The sequence below is a fragment of the Salmo trutta genome, chromosome 33, assembly GCF_901001165.1.
Source record: "Salmo trutta chromosome 33, fSalTru1.1, whole genome shotgun sequence".
NCBI lineage: Eukaryota > Metazoa > Chordata > Actinopteri > Salmoniformes > Salmonidae > Salmo > Salmo trutta.
Window position 1 is genome coordinate 36,316,833 of NC_042989.1, and position 21,563 is coordinate 36,338,395.

The 21,563-nt window shown below is 41.6% G+C and overlaps 2 protein-coding genes across 2 annotated transcripts; one reads left to right on the plus strand and one right to left on the minus strand.

The window, feature by feature from the left end:
- Nucleotides 1-4,840: 4,840 nt before the first annotated feature.
- On the minus strand, nucleotides 4,841-10,021 carry LOC115172916 (transcriptional repressor protein YY1). Its single transcript, XM_029730782.1, has 5 exons — nucleotides 9,405-10,021; nucleotides 8,039-8,201; nucleotides 6,999-7,059; nucleotides 6,532-6,690; nucleotides 4,841-6,332 (listed from the first exon to the last, which is right to left on the minus strand). The coding sequence occupies exons 1-5, from the start codon at nucleotides 9,907-9,909 to the stop codon at nucleotides 6,150-6,152; spliced, it is 1,071 nt and encodes a 356-aa protein (XP_029586642.1). The 5' UTR covers nucleotides 9,910-10,021; the 3' UTR covers nucleotides 4,841-6,149.
- Nucleotides 10,022-10,823: 802 nt separating this feature from the next.
- On the plus strand, nucleotides 10,824-21,386 carry degs2 (delta(4)-desaturase, sphingolipid 2). The gene is made up of 3 exons (XM_029730794.1): nucleotides 10,824-11,006; nucleotides 19,083-19,825; nucleotides 20,652-21,386. Exons 1-3 carry the CDS (start codon nucleotides 10,910-10,912, stop codon nucleotides 20,793-20,795), a joined length of 984 nt encoding a protein of 327 aa, XP_029586654.1. The 5' UTR covers nucleotides 10,824-10,909; the 3' UTR covers nucleotides 20,796-21,386.
- Nucleotides 21,387-21,563: the final 177 nt, after the last annotated feature.

The window sequence follows — 21,563 nt, forward strand, 5'->3', positions numbered from 1 at the left end:
GAGTGGCACAGGCCCCTGCTTCCAGGCAGCGAGTTTCACCGCTTCGTGAGAAATGGCCCACTCCCCTAGGGAGGTGATCGTCTGCATACCCGGTGCACAAGGATGTTCTCCAGCATCTTGGCTTCAGTGAACACCTAGTTCATCATCACCATGTTCATCATCACCATGTCTGAGGTGGTGAAAGAAATACAACTGACATCTGATGATAGCTATAGTCTTGTGAGTGAAGCTGTAGGTAGCTAGTACGATTATAGGTAGGTAGCTAGTATGGTTATAGGTAGGTAGCTAGTATGGTTATAGGTAGGTAGCTGTAGGTAGCTAGTATGGTTATAGGTAGGTAGCTAGTACGGTTATAGGTAGGTAGCTAGTACAGTTATAGGTAGGTAGCTAGTACAGTTATAGGTAGGTAGCTAGTAGGGTTATAGGTAGGTAGCTAGTACGGTTATAGGTAGGTAGCTAGTGCGGTTATGGGTAGGTAGCTAGTACGGTTAAAGGTAGGTAGCTAGTACAGTTATAGGTAGGTAGCTGTAGGTAGCTAGTATAGTTATAGGTAGGTAGCTAGTACGGTTATAGGTAGGTAGCTAGTACGGTTATAGGTAGGTAGCTAGTATGGTTAAAGGTAGGTAGCTAGTATGGTTAAAGGTAGGTAGCTAGTATGGTTATAGGTAAGTAGCTAGTATGGTTATAGGTAGGTAGCTAGTACAGCAATAGGTAGGTAGCTGTAGGTAGCTAGTACAGTTATAGGTAGGTAGCTTGTATGGTTATAGGTAGGTAGGTAGCTAGTACGTTATAGGTAGGTAGCTAGTATGGTTATAGGTAGGTAGCTAGTACGGTTATAGGTAGGTAGCTAGTATGGTTATAGGTAGGTAGCTAGTACGGTTATAGGTAGGTAGCTAGTATGGTTATAGGTAGGTAGCTAGTACGGTTATAGGTAGGTAGCTGTAGGTAGCTAGTATGGTTATAGGTAGGTAGCTAGTATGGTTAAAGGTAGGTAGCTAGTATGGTTATAGGTAGGTAGCTAGTATGGTTATAGGTAGGTAGCTAGTATGGTTATAGGTAGGTAGCTAGTACGGTTATAGGTAGGTAGCTAGTACGGTTTTAGGTAGGTAGCTGTAGGTAGCTAGTATGGTTATAGGTAGGTAGCTAGTACGGTTATAGGTAGGCAGGTAGCTAGTATGGTTATAGGTAGGTAGCTAGTACGGTTATAGGTAGGTAGCTAGTATGGTTATAGGTAAGTAGCTAGTACAGCAATAGGTAGGTAGCTGTAGGTAGCTAGTACAGTTATAGGTAGGTAGCTTGTATGGTTATAGTTAGGTAGCTAGTATGGTTATAGGTAGGTAGCTAGTACGGTTATAGGTAGGTAGCTAGTACGGTTATAGGTAGATAGCTAGTATGGTTATAGGTAGGTAGCTGTAGGTAGCTAGTACCGTAATAGGTAGGTAGTTGTAGGTATCTAGTACAGTAACAGGTAGGGAGCTAGTACGGTTATCGGTAGGTAGCTAGTACAGTAATAGGAAGGTAGCTGTAGGTAGCTAGTACAATAATAGGTAGGTAGCTAGTATGGTTATAGGTAGGTAGCTAGTACAGTAATAGGTAGGTAGCTGTAGGTAGCTAGTACAGTAATAGGTAGGTAGGTAGCACAGTTATCGGTAGGTAGCTAGTACAGTTATAGGTAGGTAGCTAGTACAGTTATAGGTAGGTAGCTAGTACGGTTGTAGGTAGCTAGTACAGTTATAAGTAGGTAGCTGTAGGTAGCTAGTACGGTTATAGGTAGGTAGCTAGTACGGTTATAGGTAGGTAGGTAGCTAGTATGGTTATAGGTAGGTAGCTAGTATGGTTATAGGTAGGTAGCTAGTACGGTTATAGGTAGGTAGCTAGTACGGTTACAGGTAGGTAGCTAGTATGGTTATAGGTAGGTAGCTGTAGGTAGCTAGTTCAGTTATAGGTAGGTAGCTAGTTCAGTTATAGGTAGGTAGCTAGTATGGTTATAGGTAGGTAGGTAGCTAGTATGGTTATAGGTAGGTAGCTAGTATGGTTATAGGTAGGTAGCTGTAGGTAGCTAGTATGGTTATAGGTAGGTAGCTAGTTCGGTTATAGGTAGGTAGCTAGTACGGTTATAGGTAGGTAGCTAGTATGGTTATAGGTAGCTAGCTAGTATGGTTAAAGGTAGGTAGCTAGTATGGTTAAAGGTAGGTAGCTAGTATGGTTAAAGGTAGGTAGCTAGTATGGTTAAAGGTAGGTAGCTAGTACGGTTATAGGTAGGTAGCTAGTATGGTTATAGGTAGGTAGTTAGTATGGTTAAAGGTAGGTAGCTAGTATGGTTATAGGTAGGTAGTTAGTATGGTTAAAGGTAGGTAGCTAGTATGGTTAAAGGTAGGTAGCTGTAGGTAGCTAGTACAGTTATAGGTAGGTAGCTAGTATGGTTAAAGGTAGGTAGCTAGTATGGTTAAAGGTAGGTAGCTAGTATGGTTAAAGGTAGGTAGCTGTAGGTAGCTAGTACGGTTATAGGTAGGTAGCTAGTATGGTTATAGGTAGGTAGCTAGTACGGTTATAGGTAGGTAGCTAGTACGGTTATACTGTACCAGGGACGCGCTCAATACAGAAATGGTCTGATGAAGTGGATGCTAAGCTACTGGACTGTTTCGCTAACACAGACTGGAATATGTTCCGAGATTCATCCGAGGTAAACCCAACAGCGAACTGTCCAGTGGCGCGAGTCTACCGGACGATCTAAATACCTTCTATGTTCGCATCGAGGCTAGCAACACTGAACCATGCATTAGAGCACCAGCTGTTCTGGATGACCATAGTCCCTGTGCCCAGGAACGCCAAGGTAACCTGTCTAAATGACTATCGCCCTGTAGCACTTGACAAGGCATTTTCCCCCTCAGGAGGCTGAAAAGATTTGGCATGCGCCATCAGTTCGTTAAAATGTTATACAGCTGCACCATTGAGAGCATCTTGACTAGCTGCATCACCACTTGGTATAGCAACTGCTTGGCATCCGATCGCAGAGGGTTGTGCGTACAGCCCAATACAACTCCAGCCACCCTTTCTCTCTGCTACCGCACGGCAAGCGGCACTGATGCATGGTTAACTATTTAACTATCTGCATCGAAACCTTTTGCACTAACTCTATTGATTCATCACATATGCTGCTGTTACTGTTTTATCTATCCTTTTGACTAGTAACTTTATCCCTGCCCATATGTACATAACTACCTCATTTACCTCGTACTCCTGCACATCAACTCAGTACCAGTAGGCCAAGTTATCATTACTCATTGTGTATTTATTCCTTGTGTTATTCATTTTCTATTTTTTCTCTAACATTGGTGGGAAGGGCCTGTTAGTCTACAGCTGTTTTTACGAATATTGAGACAAATAACATTTGATTTGATGGTTGTCACCTGAGCTATCTGGACGAGCAAGTCATGGGTGTCTTTTTATTTTTTGAACCCTTATTTTACCAGGTAACAGAAGTGGGTGTATGGAAAGAAAATCCGCTAATTGGGCAGATTTGTTGCCACTTAAGACCGTTTTGCGTTGCTGATTGGGCTGCACGACAAGTCGATTGTTGACAACTGTAGCATTTTAGCTAAGTCTAACCCTTTTCCTAACCTTAACCTCGTTCTCTAACCTGCTACATTGGTTCTCTTAACCTGCTATGTAAACATTAAACTGACCCGCGGTGCACCTGGCTATGGCCCATCTAACCAGTAATGGAGCACTGATGTAACACCCATCGCTGATGATACGCCCACTTTCAGACATGCCAGGTATGCAGTTACCCATACTCGGAGTGAGCAGGTCCAGGGGAAGGTTTCTGCGCGGCACCCAGTCACCAGATGGGGAACGCCTAACTTCCCTGCTCTGCTGGCTGCGCTGGTAGTGGAGAATAACACCTGGGGCTCTGTCTAGACAAACAGAACATTGTTCAGATAGAAATATAGCGTCAGCCGCTATTCGATACACTTCTATCTGCAATGTTCTGAACACACATCTGCAGCTGCCTGCTGATATGGTGCAAGTGGTCTCCTTTCTCCCATTGTAAATTACTGGACAGATTGTTTTTTATTTAAATGTTAAGATGTAATTTCAAACCATGCAATCCTTCATCTCAGGTTGTTTGGTCAATTATATAAAATGTATGTTCATTTCCAGTTATAAGTTAATCATTCAGCCAAATGATCGTAACTAGCTCTGGTGGGGTAATCAATGGCAAGGTACTCTGGTGGGGTAATCAATGACAAGGTACTCTGGTGGGGTAATCAATGGCAAGGTACTCTGGTGGGGTAATCACTGGCAAGGTACTCTGGTGGGGTAATCAATGGCAAGGTACTCTGGTGGGGGAATCACTGACAAGGTACTCTGGTGGGGTAATCACTGGCAAGGTACTCTGGTGGGGTAATCAATGGCAAGGTACTCTGGTGGGGTAATCACTTACAAGGTACTCTGGTGGGGTAATCAATGGCAAGGTACTCTGGTGGGGTAATCACTGGCAAGGTACTCTGGTTGGGTAATCAATGGCAAGGTACTCTGGTGGGGTAATCACTGGCAAGGTATGTAGGTCAAACAGGGATGAACATTTATCTAATTTTTGCATGCATGTTCTGATAAATATTTCTGCTCAAAGGGTGGTGAAGTTAGGCCTGCGCTCAACATTTCTTATCTGAATCTTGGACAAAAAGTTTTGCATGAGGAGAGAAGAAACAGTTCCCATGGTGTAATCATGTTCTCGTGTTCTGCTGTGGTTGCACATAGGCCTATACCAAATACTTACCGATTAATCTTCATGTGCTCATTGAGTAAATTGAGTCGGCAAATCTCTACCAATCAGCATTGTTGCACTTGTTTTACTTTAATAGATTTTAGGGAAATTATCCATGCATTGTATTAGACTGAAAAAAACTTTGCATTGATTGTAAACATTGAATAGAGTTTGATTTTTATTTTGAAATATAGGGTCCAGTCTTCCTGTCAATACTTAACTTGATTTTGATTGTCTTTAGGAAATTAACGATATACTGGTGGGGATATTTCATTTACTTTCCATATTGGCTGTACAGAATTGACATTAAACTACTTGAATGACATGACCAAGCACAAAGGGATAAACATCGGACTAAAGAGCAAAAATCCACACGGACCACTTACCTGTAAATACCGGTCATATATTTTAACATATTACAAGTTCCTATCAACCATTTTATTAAAATGTTGGTACCAATTTTGAACAGTCCCTACCAATGGTAAAATGTCACATTCAAAATGACTTTAATCCGTTACAACTACATAAAATAGGAATTCTGAAACAAAATTCTAATAAGTGCTTGCTAATGGGCAGGTTTGTATTGGCAACTTATTGGGGAGGTATATTTTAGCAAAAGGTAATGGAGCCTGTACAATACATTCTAATGATGCAACGGAGCACCACTTCTGGTTGTATTGTCTGTTCGACTAAACAAAGGACTTGATGGACATGACACGATGTGTTGCTCTCTGGCCGTGCAGGGGGGGGGAAAAAAGAAAACGGTTTTAATCAGTTAACACTACTTAAATCACATTGCTATTATCCACACAATTCCAATATAGCTGTACGTTTCAATTATACAAAATTAATCTAAAGAATACCCCCCCCCAAAATAAACATTTTACAAGGGGAAAAGCAGGGAGGTACAATAAACAGCAAATTCTCCAAGAAGGGTTACCACAGATTTCTCAGGGAAAACGCATAAAACAGCTCAGCCAGAGACAAAAAAAAAAGTGTACAACATGCACACTTAGAAAAAGGTACAAAATTAAAAAGCAATTACTTCACTATGCTGATGGAGAATAACTTTAAATGTCAATTCTTTGTCTTTGGGTGCTGCAGTATAAATAACTTTTCTTTTCGAGTGCAGGTCCAAGAAATCAACATCTTCACAAGGAGAAACTTTATGCTTTTCCTTGGGGATCGTGGCAAGATGAAGGTGGGGGGGGGGGGGGAGAAGCGTCTTTAGAGTTTGTCGTTTTCATCTCTGTACATATCAAAAAGTCAGTAAGGTCATTCTCTCAAAACATTTCCCTAGAAACAATACAAAGGGGATTTCATAGCTCTTAGGGGGTGTGACCCTTCTGCCATGGTGAAGATATGGGTTGGTTCACAGTCACTGATTGTTTTTAGCTTTAGCGTGTGTGAGGATGTGAGACTTGAGGTTGGTGGATTGGGCAAACTTCTTGTTGCAGCCGTCAAACGGACAGACGTAGGGTCTGTCTCCAGTGTGAATCCGCACGTGGGTGCGTAAGTTAAAGTCCAGGGAGAACCGCTTTCCGCAGCCCTCAAATGTGCACTAGAAGAAAGAGAGTAGACTTTATTACAAGGCTGCATTGCTGGTTGACAATCTGGGCCCCTATGGGTGTATGGTCATATACGTGCCATGTAGGACATTAAGCTGGAAGTGTTGTGATTCAAACTAAATGTATACAGTGAAATTGTAGAAGTAGATCTCTCATTAAGAAGCCATTTTGAAGGGGCTGGGGGAAACATACTTGGAAAGGCTTCTCGCCGGTATGAACAAGTTGATGCCTCTTCAGTTTGGAGCTTTCGACAAAGGCCTTTCCACATTCGGCGCAGACGTGAACACGTGGCCCGTGGGTGTGCAGGTGCTTCCTCATTGCAGAGTTATCCCTGAACATTTTACTGCATCCCTGCAGAGGCAAAAGGTAGCAATTACTCATAGTGTAACTTCAGAAATGACAAAACCAAATTGGTCCACATCAGAGCATCTAAAAATCTAATAAGCTATAGGCATCCACAGAGCATAGCGGCTCGTTGACTACCATTATTCACACAAACAACTGTGCTAGTCGTACCATTGTGTTCTAGTGGCTGTCGTACCATTGTGTTCTAGTGGCTGTCGTACCATTGTGTTCTAGTGGCTGTCGTACCATTGTGTTCTAGTGGCTGTCGTACCATTCTCTCTCTAATACCAGTTAGACTAGTAGAGCACACGTACTTTGTGGGGGCAAGCTATCGTCCTGGGAGAGTCGTCCTCCTTGATTTTCCGTGGCTTCATCCTGCAAGACATGACAGATCGTGGTCCACTGTAGATCAGTTGGATGAGCATGGTGCTTGTAACACCAGGACAGTGGGTTTGATAAGAATGAGTTGCCAATTCCTTATATAAAAATTGTGTTTTATGCTTACTGTACATTTATAAAACACATAAACTGCTAGTATAACAATCTTTGGCTAAAATGCTGCTAGCGGTAACCACAACGCCACGCACGACAAACTGAGCATACATTTTCCAAAATCAATGTTAATTGATACTCCCGTTTTAGAAATAACTGCTCAAATTGTGCACAGAGCAGACAATTCATGAAAAGGATATCGGTAGAAAAGGTAACTCTATTACAGTAAAATAATGTCTCGATGTCCATGTCTGATTCTGTTGGACCAAACCTCAAATGCAAATAGCGAGTTGAAACCTCTTGTCAGAGAGGAAGAAGTGATCTCTCATCTTTGTTGTCTGAGTGGCAGGCAGGGGGAGGGGCTTAGTGGTTGGGGGAGGGGTTTGGTGTGTGTGTGTAAACAGAGAGGAGGCAAAACAAGACCTTTCACTCTTGCCAAAATTTCTATGGACTTATTTTGGACCTAAGCTTGTTGCCTGCCTTCCCGCCTTTGGGACAACGACCCTCATTGTTAAGGAGGAGACATGAGCACCTTGACATACACAGAATCTCTGGTGTAAATAGGAAGGTGCACACAGTACAGACAAAGCGAAGGAGATGAGTCCAAAAAGACAACATAAGAACAAGCGGACAAACCCTCATAAATATTATTACGATACAGGCATTTGGAATATCACACAAATACACATGGGACAGTTTTATGCAATAATATTGAGATTATCTGACAGTTTTATGCTGAAATAGTGCAGTGATTGGTCAAATTTGCAAGCCTTTGCATTTTATGCAGGGAATAGTTGATTTTGCAAATTTTTTTTGAGATGGCAGAATCCTGGAGTGACTAATGAACATGTCTGTAACTCACCTAGCAAACTCTGCCAGCTGTTTGGGGTCTGACAGGTCGATCCCTGGAATGCCCCCGGGCGGGAGCTTCTTCCCTGTCATGTACTCGGAGTAATCGGGAGGAGAATTGTCCCCAATGACATGCTCCTCTACCATAGTGTCATGGTCAACATCCTTCTTGTCATCTGAGACAGAGCACAGGAGCAGAGTTAAAACAGATGCACAGGTATATGTTTTATGATGTCTGACCTTAATTGGCTATTAGAATACCAATCAACAAAGAATGTGACACCATTTCAACCACCAGGGAAATATATAGAGGCTGTGGAGCTTAATTGTGTTAATGCTGTTGGTGAACAGCTGAACATAAAGTGTATGTACATTTTGGCTAGTTCCATTTGAAGGGCCCTATGTTTTATATAATTGTTTTTATTTTACCTTTATTTAACTAGGCAAGTCAGTTAAGAACAAATTATTATTTTCAATTAGGGCCTAGGAACAGAATGTGTGAATAGCCGTAGATTTTTGAGGGAAAAAAAAGGTTTTATGTGCTCTTGATACTCCAGTCCACCCACTCTAGTTGCTACTGAAATCCATCGTTAATCGTTGAGTTGGCTAATTTAGTAAGCTAGCTAAATAACAGGTCAACAAACATTTAATACCATTTCTAGTCGCTAAATTGCAAGACTAGTCGCCGCTCAACGCCATAGTAAATTGTTGAGTTTAGTCGGCTACAGACCGTCAGTATAGCTAAACAAATTAGCTAGCTAGCTAGCTAGCTAGCTAACGTTAACTGTCTGACGAAAGCCAATCTAAGGTTGGTCTGTATCAAAAATGCAAACTTTGCTAAAAAAAAAAAAAAAAAAAATGTAATGATTAAAATATCAAAACTATTGAGGATGCTATTATTGTAACTCTTCCCCACGATTTGAAAGCTAACTAACAGTAGCACATCCACACAAGTCTTGTGACATCTTTGCTAAGTCGCTACCCTCCCCCGCTGTTGACGGGAGCTTGGAGCCGAGGCCCTGTGCTGAACTGCGCCACAGCGGCCTACTCCGAGGGCCAGCAGCAGCGCACTCGCTCCCAACCCGCCGCCATCTTTCCCCCGGACAAATCAACGCCATTTTTTCGGTCCGCCATACTGGTCCAGGAGAACATGGCGGCGCCCATCAACACATAAAAAAAAAAAAACATGGCTTCCCATAAAAACAAAAACATTTCAAATACACTGCAAGCAATTCGGACGTGAAAAACAATGCAGAATTCTACTGAAATTAGCTAGAGGCCAGTGTCCGTAACGAGGCCTAGTTCTAGGGAATACACAGTGAGAACAATGCAGGTGGCAAGCTTGCAAGAACACACTTTCGACACAACTCGAAACTTACCCGATGCCCACATAGTCACCGAAAACTCTCCTTCTAAAGTCTTTATCTGGACTTGTTTCTGTTCCCATTTTCTACCACTGGACTCCGGTGCACCTAAGTAGTTCTTTTTATTTCTCTTCCCGCTTCCCCCCTTCTTCGTCCGCCCGGAGCTCTTCCCGGCGACAGTCACCAGAGTCTGTTCGATGTATTCCTCTTCGGCGGCAGGGACTGGGACAGGTATAAGAATTTGGTCCTCGTAATCATCGTCCCCATGCATGTCCGAATCATCTTCACCAACCACCTCTTCTCGGGTTTGCACCAATATTACCTCCTGATGGTGATGGTGATGCATTGAGTGTGGATCATCTGAGTCGAGGGGCTGTAAAGCGATCATAGGCTGTTCATCGTCGTCCTCTCCAACAACTGTTGTCTCGATGGTCTCCACTTCGATTTCATGGAGTTCCACTATTTCTGATGGCATCTCCGAGCCGTCCGTTTCGATGTACAGGGTATCACCTGATGCCATATTGAAAAAACCCTAAATTCCTCACAGTTATGTTTTCTATAGCAGTTCCCCCCCTCTACACTGCCTTCCTCCTTCTTCGACAACAAACTCCACTCTGTTCTACTCCCGTCGCCACTACGCTTTGGCTACATAGTCTCGCGAGACTTCATGGGTTACAGATTTATGCCGCGTTCTTATCATGTCAAAAACTCGGAATTTATGACTTGCTAACCTACGACGTAGGGTCGAATCTCGAGTTTCTCAATTGGGAGGCACCAGAATCAACCAATATGACTACGCAAATAACTTACGTTCATTTGAACTTAGAGGTCCCGAGTTTCTGACATGATGGGAACGCTGCATTAGGTCGGGTTCCCTTGTTCAGACGTTGCTTGCATCGTCAACCAATTGTTGCGTGCGACGTCATCTATTGACAGATTGCTATAACATATGTGGTTAGCTGATATTTAAAATACCTATCCAGGCGTTGTAAGATCTGGCAAGTATCAGCAACTTCTGGGCAGAGGAGCACGCCCATTTACAGCTTGTACGACATTGCAGATGATCAGTGCAGGTGAATGCCGACTGACTGATGTACAATCACCTTGCATCATAAATAACTACTATTATTTGTAGATCAGTCAGTCATTCAACATTTACCCACTATGCATCATATACACAAACAAATTGATATTGAATAAAGTTTAATTTATTGTCACAATATCGATAAGGCTCCTTAACAGCTTATACCCCAAAGCCATAAGACTGCTGAACAATTAATCAAATGGACACCGGACTATTTACATTGACAACCCCTCCCGCCCCCCTCCATTTGTTTTGTACACTGCTGCTACTCGCTGTTTATTATCTATGCATAGTCACTTTACCCCTACCTGAATTACTATTGGCTGGGGAGGAGCTTTTTTTTGGTCGCACACCTTTCACCTTTACCTTTGAGAGGGTGTGTTTTTAAAGGAGTGTGTGTAGGTGAGGCACGCATTGCCACTGCGCTCCCGCGGGCATGAAGAGCATCGAAATGGATAAGACAGGTGAACGGGGAGACTTTGAATGGGTCTACAATGATCAGCCTCATACTTCACGAAGAAAAGAAATATTAGGTAAGCTGTTGTCTTAAAACGTAAACGAAATAACTACGGTTTAAAGTAAAGTTGTACTGCTAATACAAAGTTATTGTCTTTTAAAATCGTATCCGGTTTTACCTGTTTTCAGGTAAAACCTGTCAGAAATGTCGCAACCATTTCTGGGGCTCCCGAGTGGCGCAGCGGTCTAAGGCACTGCATCTCAGTGCCTTAGAGGTGTCACTACAGACACCCTGGTTTGATTCCAGGCTGTATAACAACCGGCCATGATTGGGAGTCCCATAGGGCGGCGCACAATTGGCCCAGCGTCGTCTGGGTTTGGCCGGTGTATGCCGTCATTGTAAATAAGAATTTGTTCTTAACCGACTTGCCCAGGTTACACAACCACTCATGCAGTGAAACTGGAGTTTAACACCGTGGCAGCATATGATTTATTGGAGTAGCCCAACTCATTCACCATGATGTACCGCAGAGATAGCCTAGTACTGTAGGCTATTTGCCAATGCTGAAACTTAAGGGAATATGGACTCCTATTTTTTTTCACAAGACAAAGCAGCCTACTAGATTTGCAAAACAAAACCACCTGTCCTACTTTTAGTTTCTTGTGTTTTCATATTGTAATGTTATCTTGTGTAATAAAAACAGCGTACACAATAGAGGTGTGTGTGGTGACCAGCACAATGAAAGCAAAGGAATGCCACTATTGTCAATATGATACTTGAAAAATCGAAGCTGACAGTGATCAACAGTGGATCTCTTTCTTAAGACCCTAAATAAATGAAGTTATATAAAATAGTTGACAATCGGAGGGTGGGGTCCTCCCGTGAGGGGAGGACAGCTCATAATAATGGCTGGAATGGAGTGAATGGAATGGCATCAAACACATGGAAATCATGTTTGATTTATTTGATATTATTCTGCTCCAGCCATTAGCACAAGCCGTTTCCCCCAATTAAGATGCAACTAACCTCCTGTGATTCCCTGTTTTATCTTTTTGACATGTAGAACAATGGGCAACATGGTGATAATAACAGGTGCAGCTGACTAAGCCCATTGGATTTGCTAGGTAACAAGACACATTTCCCTCTAATGGCCCAATGTCAAAGACTGATGCAAAGGACAGCATGATAGTCACCAACCATTAAGTCACAGGGTCAGACCCTCAGACGAGCCATAAATAGAATAATTAGTCATTATATTTCTATTCGTTCAATCCAGAATGCAGATGGTATGCTCTATCATTATACAACAGCTGTAATGCCCACACTGTGGTAATGTTTCAGGCGCCACAAATCTGGCTTTTCAAGAGGATCATTCTATGTCATTTGAGCAAGCCATGACATCCCACATCTCAGATTGTTCTGAAATCGTTTCTGTATTTAGAAAGAGATAGGATTAGCATTCCAGCAACATTATTTAGTTGAAATATAATTTAATATCTGAGATATTAAGGTAATTGATATCACCCAAATTGGCGATTTTTTTTTTTATTTTTTTATTTATTTTGTTTTACTTCTAGGATTCATATAATATTCAATCAATACATCTGATTTGGACCAAACTTTTTTTCTAACAATGAGTAAGACGAGACATGAGGAATCCAAATAAATGTTAAAAGTTAGCATTTGAAATAATGGCCAAGAAAACCAAAGCATGGGTTGTTGTTATACCTTGTCGATAGACTACAAGGTAAGGAAACCAACCGCAATTTTGTAATTTAGGTCAACTATCTCTTTAACATACGGGGGTCTTCAAACTTTTTTCACCTAATAGCAGGAACACAACTGTCTATTGGTTGGAATCTGGATACAGGATGGGACTTAACCTCAATGACTCACTTCTTTGAACAGAGAGAAAAGCATCACCCAATACCCACTGATGTGTTGATATATATATAACACTCTTAGCCGCAGATCCATTGTACTTGTCAGAGGGGGGGGGGGGGGGGGAATACTCAACTTATTTGTTTCTAACAACATAAATGATTTCAGTACAATCTGAGATGGTGGGTGTCAATTCTCTTTCTTGTGCTTTTTGAGGTGGAACGTGACCCAATACATACTTTTATTCTAGTGTCTTACTTGGTCTAATATCTGAGCAATCAACATTTTCTCGTGCTCATCCTTGAAGTCGTCTAACTTAAACACATCTTTTTTTGCAATGATTCATATGTGTATTTAAAGGGGCGTGTTCCCCTTTATCGTTCCATTGGCGTGATTGGCGTGAATGAAAATATCAAATCGTGATCCGTTGCTTGGTTCCTAAATTATTAAAAGCTTTTGTTTTTATGATACCCTGTGCTGTCCAGCAGGACTGTAGACTAAGGAAATTAGGCTCGCAATGATAGAGGTGGCCAGCTGGCTGGAGGTGCTTGTGGTATTGCATTTTAGCCAGGGTGTTTTGGCTCCATCACACCATACTGTTACGTACATACGTACTTTTCTGTTTCATGAAATTATTTTGTTTATCGATCAACATTTGGGTATTTATTGAAATTTAGCTTGTCTCATGATTTCAAGTATTTTTAAAAGTCATGTTTTTTAAATTTAGTCAATTAAGTTTACTTCCAAATCTGGGCCAGGTTTCCCAATAGTGATGGAATTAAGGTTTAAAGTGTGTTTTTTTTAAATTTATTTTAAACAATGCGTCTTTCCTGCAATGGTCGACTATGTAACATGTGTTTCGCAATACACCACGCAGAGAAACCCGTCGCTTCGTTGGAGCGTGTCGATACTGATAGGATCGAAAGAAAGGGACCGCTGCTCTCTGATCAGCTTTCTTCATTCAAATCTTACCTTAACATCTTAACATTATAATTATTTCACAAAAATGACGACAGATCCGCTCCTAGGCAAATATTACCACCAACGGCTGCAAATATTGACAAGGCTTATTCTAACGCTTACCCAATAAAATGCCCAAAATCACCAATTTGGCACATCATGTTTGGCTACACATTATGACAAATTATAGACAGTAGCCTAGCCTAAAAGTAACAAAATAGAACTCAATTGATTGAACAAGAAATGTATTTAAATATGATTAAAATAGGCCTATATAGCCCATGGCTTATATTTTAATGCAGTCATCTCAGTTTTTATTTTAATCATATTTTTATTTGTTGCTTGTTTATCAATTTATCAATATTACCCATATACTGTATATGCACTGAGTGTACAAAACATTATGAACACCTGCTCTTTCTATGACAGACTGACCAGGTGAATCCAGGTGAGAGCTATGATCCCTTATTGATGTTACTTGTTAAATCCACTTCAATCAGTGTAGATGAAGGGGAGGAGACGGGTTAAAGAAGGATTTTTAAGCCTTCAGACATAGATTGTGTATGTGTGCCATTCAGAGGGTGAATGGATAACAGAAGAATGGTGCCTTTGAACGGGGTATGGTAGTAGGTGCCAGGTGCATTGGTTTGTGTCTGACAAGAACTGCAACGCTGCTGGGTTTTTCATGCTCAACAGTTTGGTCCACAACCCAAAGGGCATCCAGCCAACTTCACACAACTGTGGGAGTCGACATGGGCCAGCATCCCTGTGGAATGCTTTCGAAACCTTGAGTCCTGTTTTGAGGGCGAAAGGGGTGCAACTTTTTTACAATTGTATTGCAATACATTAGTTTTGCCCCATTAATTATGAATTCCCATATTCTGTAATACACTTTTATAGTATAGCTCAGCTAGACAGTGGTAAAGGGTGTATTTAGCATTTAAAACAAATCACAGGTGGTTAGTTGAAGGGTCATTGAACCAATGAATGCAGGAAATGTGAAAGTAGCCATCACATCATCAAAGGGCTTCTGAGAACCTATTCACCCAAAAATTTTGAATGATTATTTCCCAGGCATGAGATAGTGGACAAATAATATAAATTGTAAGTTGGCAAATGGAAGGGAGAACTGTAGGTAGGTGAGACTATGGGTTTACTATGACATCATGTACAGTGTCTTCAGAAAGTATTCACACCCCTTGACTTTTGTCACATTTTGTTGGGTTAAATCCTGAATTTAAAATTGATTAAATGTAGATTTTGTGTCACTGATCTACACACAATACCCAATAATGTCAAAGAGGAATCATGTTTAGATATTTTTACAAATGTAATAATAAATGAAAAGCTGAAATATCTTGCGTCCGTATTCAACCCCTATTCATTTCAAGCCTAAAATAACTTCAGGAATAAAAATTTGCTTAACAAGTCAGATAAGTTGCATGGACTCACTCTGTGTGCAATAATGGTGTTTAACATAATTTTTGAATGACTACCCCATCTCTGTACCCCACACATACAATTATCTGTAATGTCCCTCAGTTGACCAGTGAATTTCAAGCACAGATTCTACTACAAAGACCAGGGAGGTTTTCCAATGCCTCACAAAGAAGGGCACCTATTGGTAGATAGGTTTTTAAAAAAAAAAGCAGACATTGAATATCCCTTTGAACATGGTGAAGTTATTAATGACACTTTGGATGGTGTATCAATACACCCTGTCACTACAAAGATACAGGAGTCCTTCCTAACTCAGTTGCCCAACAGGAAGGAACCACTCAGGGACTTCACCACGAGGCCGATGGTGACTTTAAAACCAGTTAGAACTATTATGAGTTTAATGACTGTGATAAGAGACCTGAGGATAGATCAACACTATTGTGGTTACTCCACAATACTAACCTAAATGACAGAGTGAAACGGAAGCCTTCCAAAACACGCATCCTGTTTGCAACAAGGCACTAAAGTAAAACTTCAAAAAATGTGGCAAAGAAATTAACTTTTTGTTCTGAATACAAAGCATTATATTTGGGGGGGGAAAATCCAACACAACACACCACTGACTATCACTCTCCATATTTTCAAGCATGGTGGTGGCCTGCATCATGTTATGAGTATGCTTGTCATCGGAAAGGGAGTTTTTTATGATGAAAAGAAATGGAATAGAAGTAAGCAAAGGCCAAATCCTAGAGGAAAAACTGGTTCAGTCTGCTTTCCAACAGATACTGGGAGACAAGTCCGCACAACAACCTTAAACACAAGGCCAATTATACACTGGAGTTGCTTACCAAGATGACATTGACTGTTCCTGAGTGGCCTACTGTAGTTACCGTTTTGACTTAAAATCGTCTTGAAAATTTATGGGAAGACTTAAATGTCTGTCTAGCAATGATCAATAACTAACTTGATAGAGCTTGAAGAATTTTTAAAAGAATAGTGGGCAAATATTGTACAATCCAGCGACTTATCTAGAAAGACTCACAGCTGTGGTTGCTGCCAAATGTGATTGTAACATGTATTGACTCAGGGGGTTGAATACTTACAGTTGAAGTCGGAAGTTTACATACACTTAGCTTGGAGTCAATAAAACTTGTTTTTCAACCACTCCACACATTTCTTGTTAACTTAACAAACTTTAGTTTTGGCAAGTCGGTTAGGACATCTACTTTGTGCATGACAAGTAATTTTTCCAACAATTGTTTACAGACAGATTATTTCACTTATCATTCACTGTATCACAATTCCTGTGGGTCAGAAGTTTACATACACTAAGTTGACTGTGCCTTTAAACAGCTTGGAAAATTCCAGAACATGATGTCATGGCTTTAGAAGCTTCTGATAAGCTAATTAACATCATTTGAGTCAATTGGAGGTGTACCTGTGGATGTATTTCAAGGCCTACCTTCAAACTCAGTGCCTCTTTGCTTGACATCATGGGAAAATCAAAAGAAATCAGACCTCCAAAAAAAAAATTGTAGACCTCCACGAGTCTGGTTCATCCTTGGGAGCAATTTCGACACGCCTGAAGGTACCACGTTCATCTGTACAAACAATAGTACGCAAGTATAAACACCATGGGACCACGTAGCTGTCATACCGCTCAGGTAGGAGATGCGTTCTGTCTCCTAGAGATGAACGTACTTTGGTGCGAAAAGTGCAAATCAATCCCAGAACAACAGCAAAGGACCTTGTGAAGATGCTAGAGGAAACAGGTACAGAAGTTTCTTTATCCACAGTAAAACGAGTCCTATTTCGACATCACCTGAAAGGCCGCTCAGCAAGGAAGAAGCCACTGCTCCAAAACCGCCACGAAAAAGCCCGACTACGGTTTGCAACTGCACATGGGGACAAAGATTGTACTTTTTGGAGAAATGTCCTCTGGTCTGATAAAACAAAAATAGAACTGTTTGGACATTGTTATGTTTGGAGGAAAAAGGGGGAGGCTTGCAAGCCGAAGAACACCATCCCAACCGTGAAGCACGGGGGTGGCAGCATCATGTTGTGGGGGTGCTTTGCTGCAGGAGGGACTGGTGCACTTCACAAAATAGATGGCATCATGAGAAGGGAAAATTATGTGGATATATTGAAGCAACATCTCAATACATCAGTCAGGAAGTTAAAGCTTGGTCGCAAATGGGTCTTCCAAATGGACAATGACCCTAAGCATGCTTCCAAAGTTATGGCTTAAGGACAACAAAGTCAAGGTATTGGAGTGGCCATCACAAAGCCCTGACCTCAATCTTATAGAAAATTTGTGGGCAGAACTGAAAAAGCGTGTGCGAGCGTGGAGGCCTACAAACCTGACTCAGTTACACCAGCTCTGTCAGGAGGAATGGGCTAAAATTCACCCAACTTATTGTGGGAGGCTTGTGGAAGGATACCCAAAACGCTTAACCCCAAGTTAAACAATTTAAAGGCTATGCTACCAAATACTAATTGAGTGTATGTAAACTTCTGACCCACTGGGAATGTGATGAAAGAAATAAAAGCTGAAATAAGTCATTCTCTACTATTATTCTGACATTTCACATTCTTAAAATAATATGGTGATCCTAACTGGCCTAAAACAGGGAATTTTTACTAGGATTAAATGACTGGAATTGTGAAACACCTTAGCCAAATACATTTAAACTCAGTTTATGTAAACTTCCGACTTCAACTGTATCTAACCAAAGTATATTAGCGTTTTATTTTCAATTAATAAAAATATATATTTTTTCTTCCACTTTGACATTTTAAGTATTTTATGTAGATCTTTGAAAAAAAATGACAATTCATTTTAATCCCACTTTGTTACACAAATGTGGAAAAAAATCAAGGGGTTTAAATACTTTCTGAAGGCACTATACAATATTGTTTTCCAGAGTTTCCTTGCTTTTCGCATCCTGACTGGTTGCATCACTACCTGGTATGGCAACTGCTCGGCCTCTGACCACAAGGCACTACAGAGGGTAGTGTGTACGGCCCAGAACATCACTGGGGCCAAGCTTCCTGCCACCCAGGACCTCTATACCAGGCGGTGTCAGAGGAAGGCCATAAAAATGGTCAAAGACTCCAGCCACCCTAGTCATAGACTGTTCTCTCTGCTACCACATGGCAAGCGGTACCGGAGCACCAAGCCTAGGTCCAAGAGGCTTCTAAACAGCTTCTACCCCCAAGCCATATGACTCCTGAACACCTAGTCAAATAGCTAACCAGACTATTTTCATTGTCCCCCCCTCCCCCTCTTTACTCCACTGCTACTCTCTGTTATCATCTATGCATAATCACTTTAATAACTCTACCTTAATGTACATATTACCTCAACTAACCGGTGCCCCTGCAGATTGACTCTGCACCGGTACCCCCCCTGTATGTAGTCTTCCTATTGTTATTTTACTGCTGCTCTTTAATTACTTGCTACTTTTATTTCTTATTCTTATCCGTATTTTTTAAAACTGCATTGTTGGTTAGGAGCTCGTAAGTAAGCATTTACACCTGTAAGCTCTACACCTGTTGTATTCAGTGCATGTGACTAATAATTTGATTCAGAACAGTTTGCATGCTGATGTTATGCAAATATACTGAAAGCAATGAGGCAGACCAAATTTGCATTAGCCAATGGGCTCCTCCAATTCTGGACAGGAGAAAATAAGTGCACGAACCAATCTGATGTCTAACCTCGAATCAACTTGTGTGTGTGTGTGAGGGGGAAAAATAAACGATATAGAAACTGTTACAATGCAGCGAAACTGACCAGGGTCAGTTGAATGTGTTTACTTTGAATGAGTCTCTTCTTGTGACTTATTTTTTTTTTGTGTGTCCTCCTAAGCAAAATACCCAGAGATCAAGTCCCTGATGGGGCCTGACCCCCAGTTGAAGTGGGTGGTGACGGGGATGGTCCTCACCCAGCTTCTGGCCTGCTACATGGTCCACGACCTCCCCTGGAAGTGGGTGTTATTCTGGTCATACGGCTTCGGCGGCTGCATCAACCACTCGCTGACCCTCGCCATTCACGATATCTCCCACAACGTTGCGTTCGGCAACAAGCTGGCGCGCCTCAACCGCTGGTTCGCCATATGGGCCAACCTCCCCATCGGACTGCCCTACTCGGCTTCGTTCAAGAAGTACCACATCGACCACCACCGCTACCTGGGTGGCGACGGCCTAGATGTGGACATCCCCACGGACGCGGAGGGCTGGTTCTTCTGCACACCCCTGCGGAAGGTCCTGTGGCTCTTCCTCCAGCCGTTGTTCTACGCACTGCGCCCTCTAGTGGTGAACCCCAAGCCAGTCTCTAGACTAGAGATGATGAATGCCGCTGTTCAATTTGCAGTGAACTTTGTGATATTCTACCTATGGGGGCTGAAGCCAATTGTTTACCTCATAGCCGGGTCCATTTTATGCATGGGCCTACATCCCATCTCTGGACACTTCATAGCGGAGCACTACATGTTCCTGAAGGGCCACGAGACATACTCCTACTACGGCCCACTGAACTGGATCACCTTCAACGTGGGTTACCACATGGAGCACCATGACTTCCCCAGTATACCTGGCAGTAAGCTGCCTCAGGTGAGTTGAAATCTCAAACACAGTGTTGATAGCGGACCACAATTTTTAGGTCAACTATGATTTTAGGTAAATCCAATCCGAATCTCAATGAACTACCATGATTTTAGGTCTGATATTAAATCTCAATATGTACCATGATTTTAGGTCAACCAATTGCCCCCCCCCCAAAAAAAAATTGTACGCCTGTATGTGGCTTACTTGATCAGTGGCTGTCTCAAGATAATGCTCTAAACAATGTCCCCAATGGGAGAGTCATCAGATAGCAGATGAGAGAGGCGTTTCTACCGCAGGAGGTTGGTGGCACCTTAATTGGAGAGGACGGACTCGTGGTAATGCCCGGCGGCGGAATGAGGAGAATAGTATCAAACACATAGTTTGAGGCCGTTCCATTCGCTCCCTTCCAGACATTATTATGAGTCGTCCTCCCCTCAGCAGCCCCCACTGGTTTCAACTGGAGGTATTGCTTAAAAGACTGGCCTGAATTTATAACTCATTAACTATTGGTGTAATGCTTGAGACAAATAGGATCATTTTACACTTTCTAACCTCTACAAACAAGCACTCTAAAGTCAACTGTTGTGGGTGTTTTTCTTTTGTCCACAGCAAATTCCAGAAAATGTGTTCACCTCCTATAAATTTTGTCAGTTGTGGGAAAAATGATTATTCTCCTTCTAAATGACAAGCCCTAGTGAAATTTGCTGTTACCTAGGAATTACAAGTCATTATCAACCTCAAATAATAAACTGACATGTTGCAGTCTGACATGACTTATGTTGGCTCCTCGTGCTGACAGAGTCCCCTCTAACTGATCTGTTGTCTGTGCCAGGTGAAGAAGATGGCAGCAGAGTACTACGACTCCCTACCACAGCACACTTCCTGGATCCGGGTGTTGTGGGACTTTGTCTTTGATGACAGCATCGGTCCCTACACCAGGATCAAGCGGGAATATAAGCTGGTCAAGCAGGAGTAGGTGCCACAAAACACTTTCCCCAATATTCAGTGCTACTGATTGTCATAGTGAAACATTGGTTTCAGATAGTGGCGCTCCAGGGTATGTTGAACCAAAGTGGGTTAAGTTAAGACACCCTTGTTTCTAGGAAACCATACAGAAAATGTATAATTTGACTAAATATGTAGGAAGAGGTCAGTCATCATTTCATGGTGTCTGTGAATAAAGAAACCACATGGAAAAAGTAGGAAGCAAGTGGGGTGCAAAAAAAAAAAAAAAAAAAAGATTTTCATCAAGTCAAATGAACATATTGTGTTAGAGGCTCCTTTTCACCTCGTTTTATCATGTGATTTACTTGACAATAGCACACGTGGGCAGGCAAAAGACAATGTCAATCATTAGGTTTACCATACCGTGAGTGTGCAGGACAGTGCAGAGAATGAAACATTGAAACTTACCTTGCAGTAAGAGGAGCTGTATTTCATTGAAGCTCTGTTTGATGCTCACTACACAAGTTGTTTTTAATCAAGGAAATAAATAGATAATATTGCTGACAATGTTTCTAACAGAAATGTAATTTAATAAAAAGTTATGTTATTACATGTGTGAGGATTCTGTGTGTGAACATAAATCTGTAATGTTAGAACTATGTAACAGGTATTTATTTTACAAGAGCTATTTTAAGAACAACTTCTATATCAGGTTTTGTATAGCCTACACTGTAAATACTTGTACATTGTGCATTTGTTTTCTACTATTGTAACATCATCTGATGGAAAATGTTTTTTT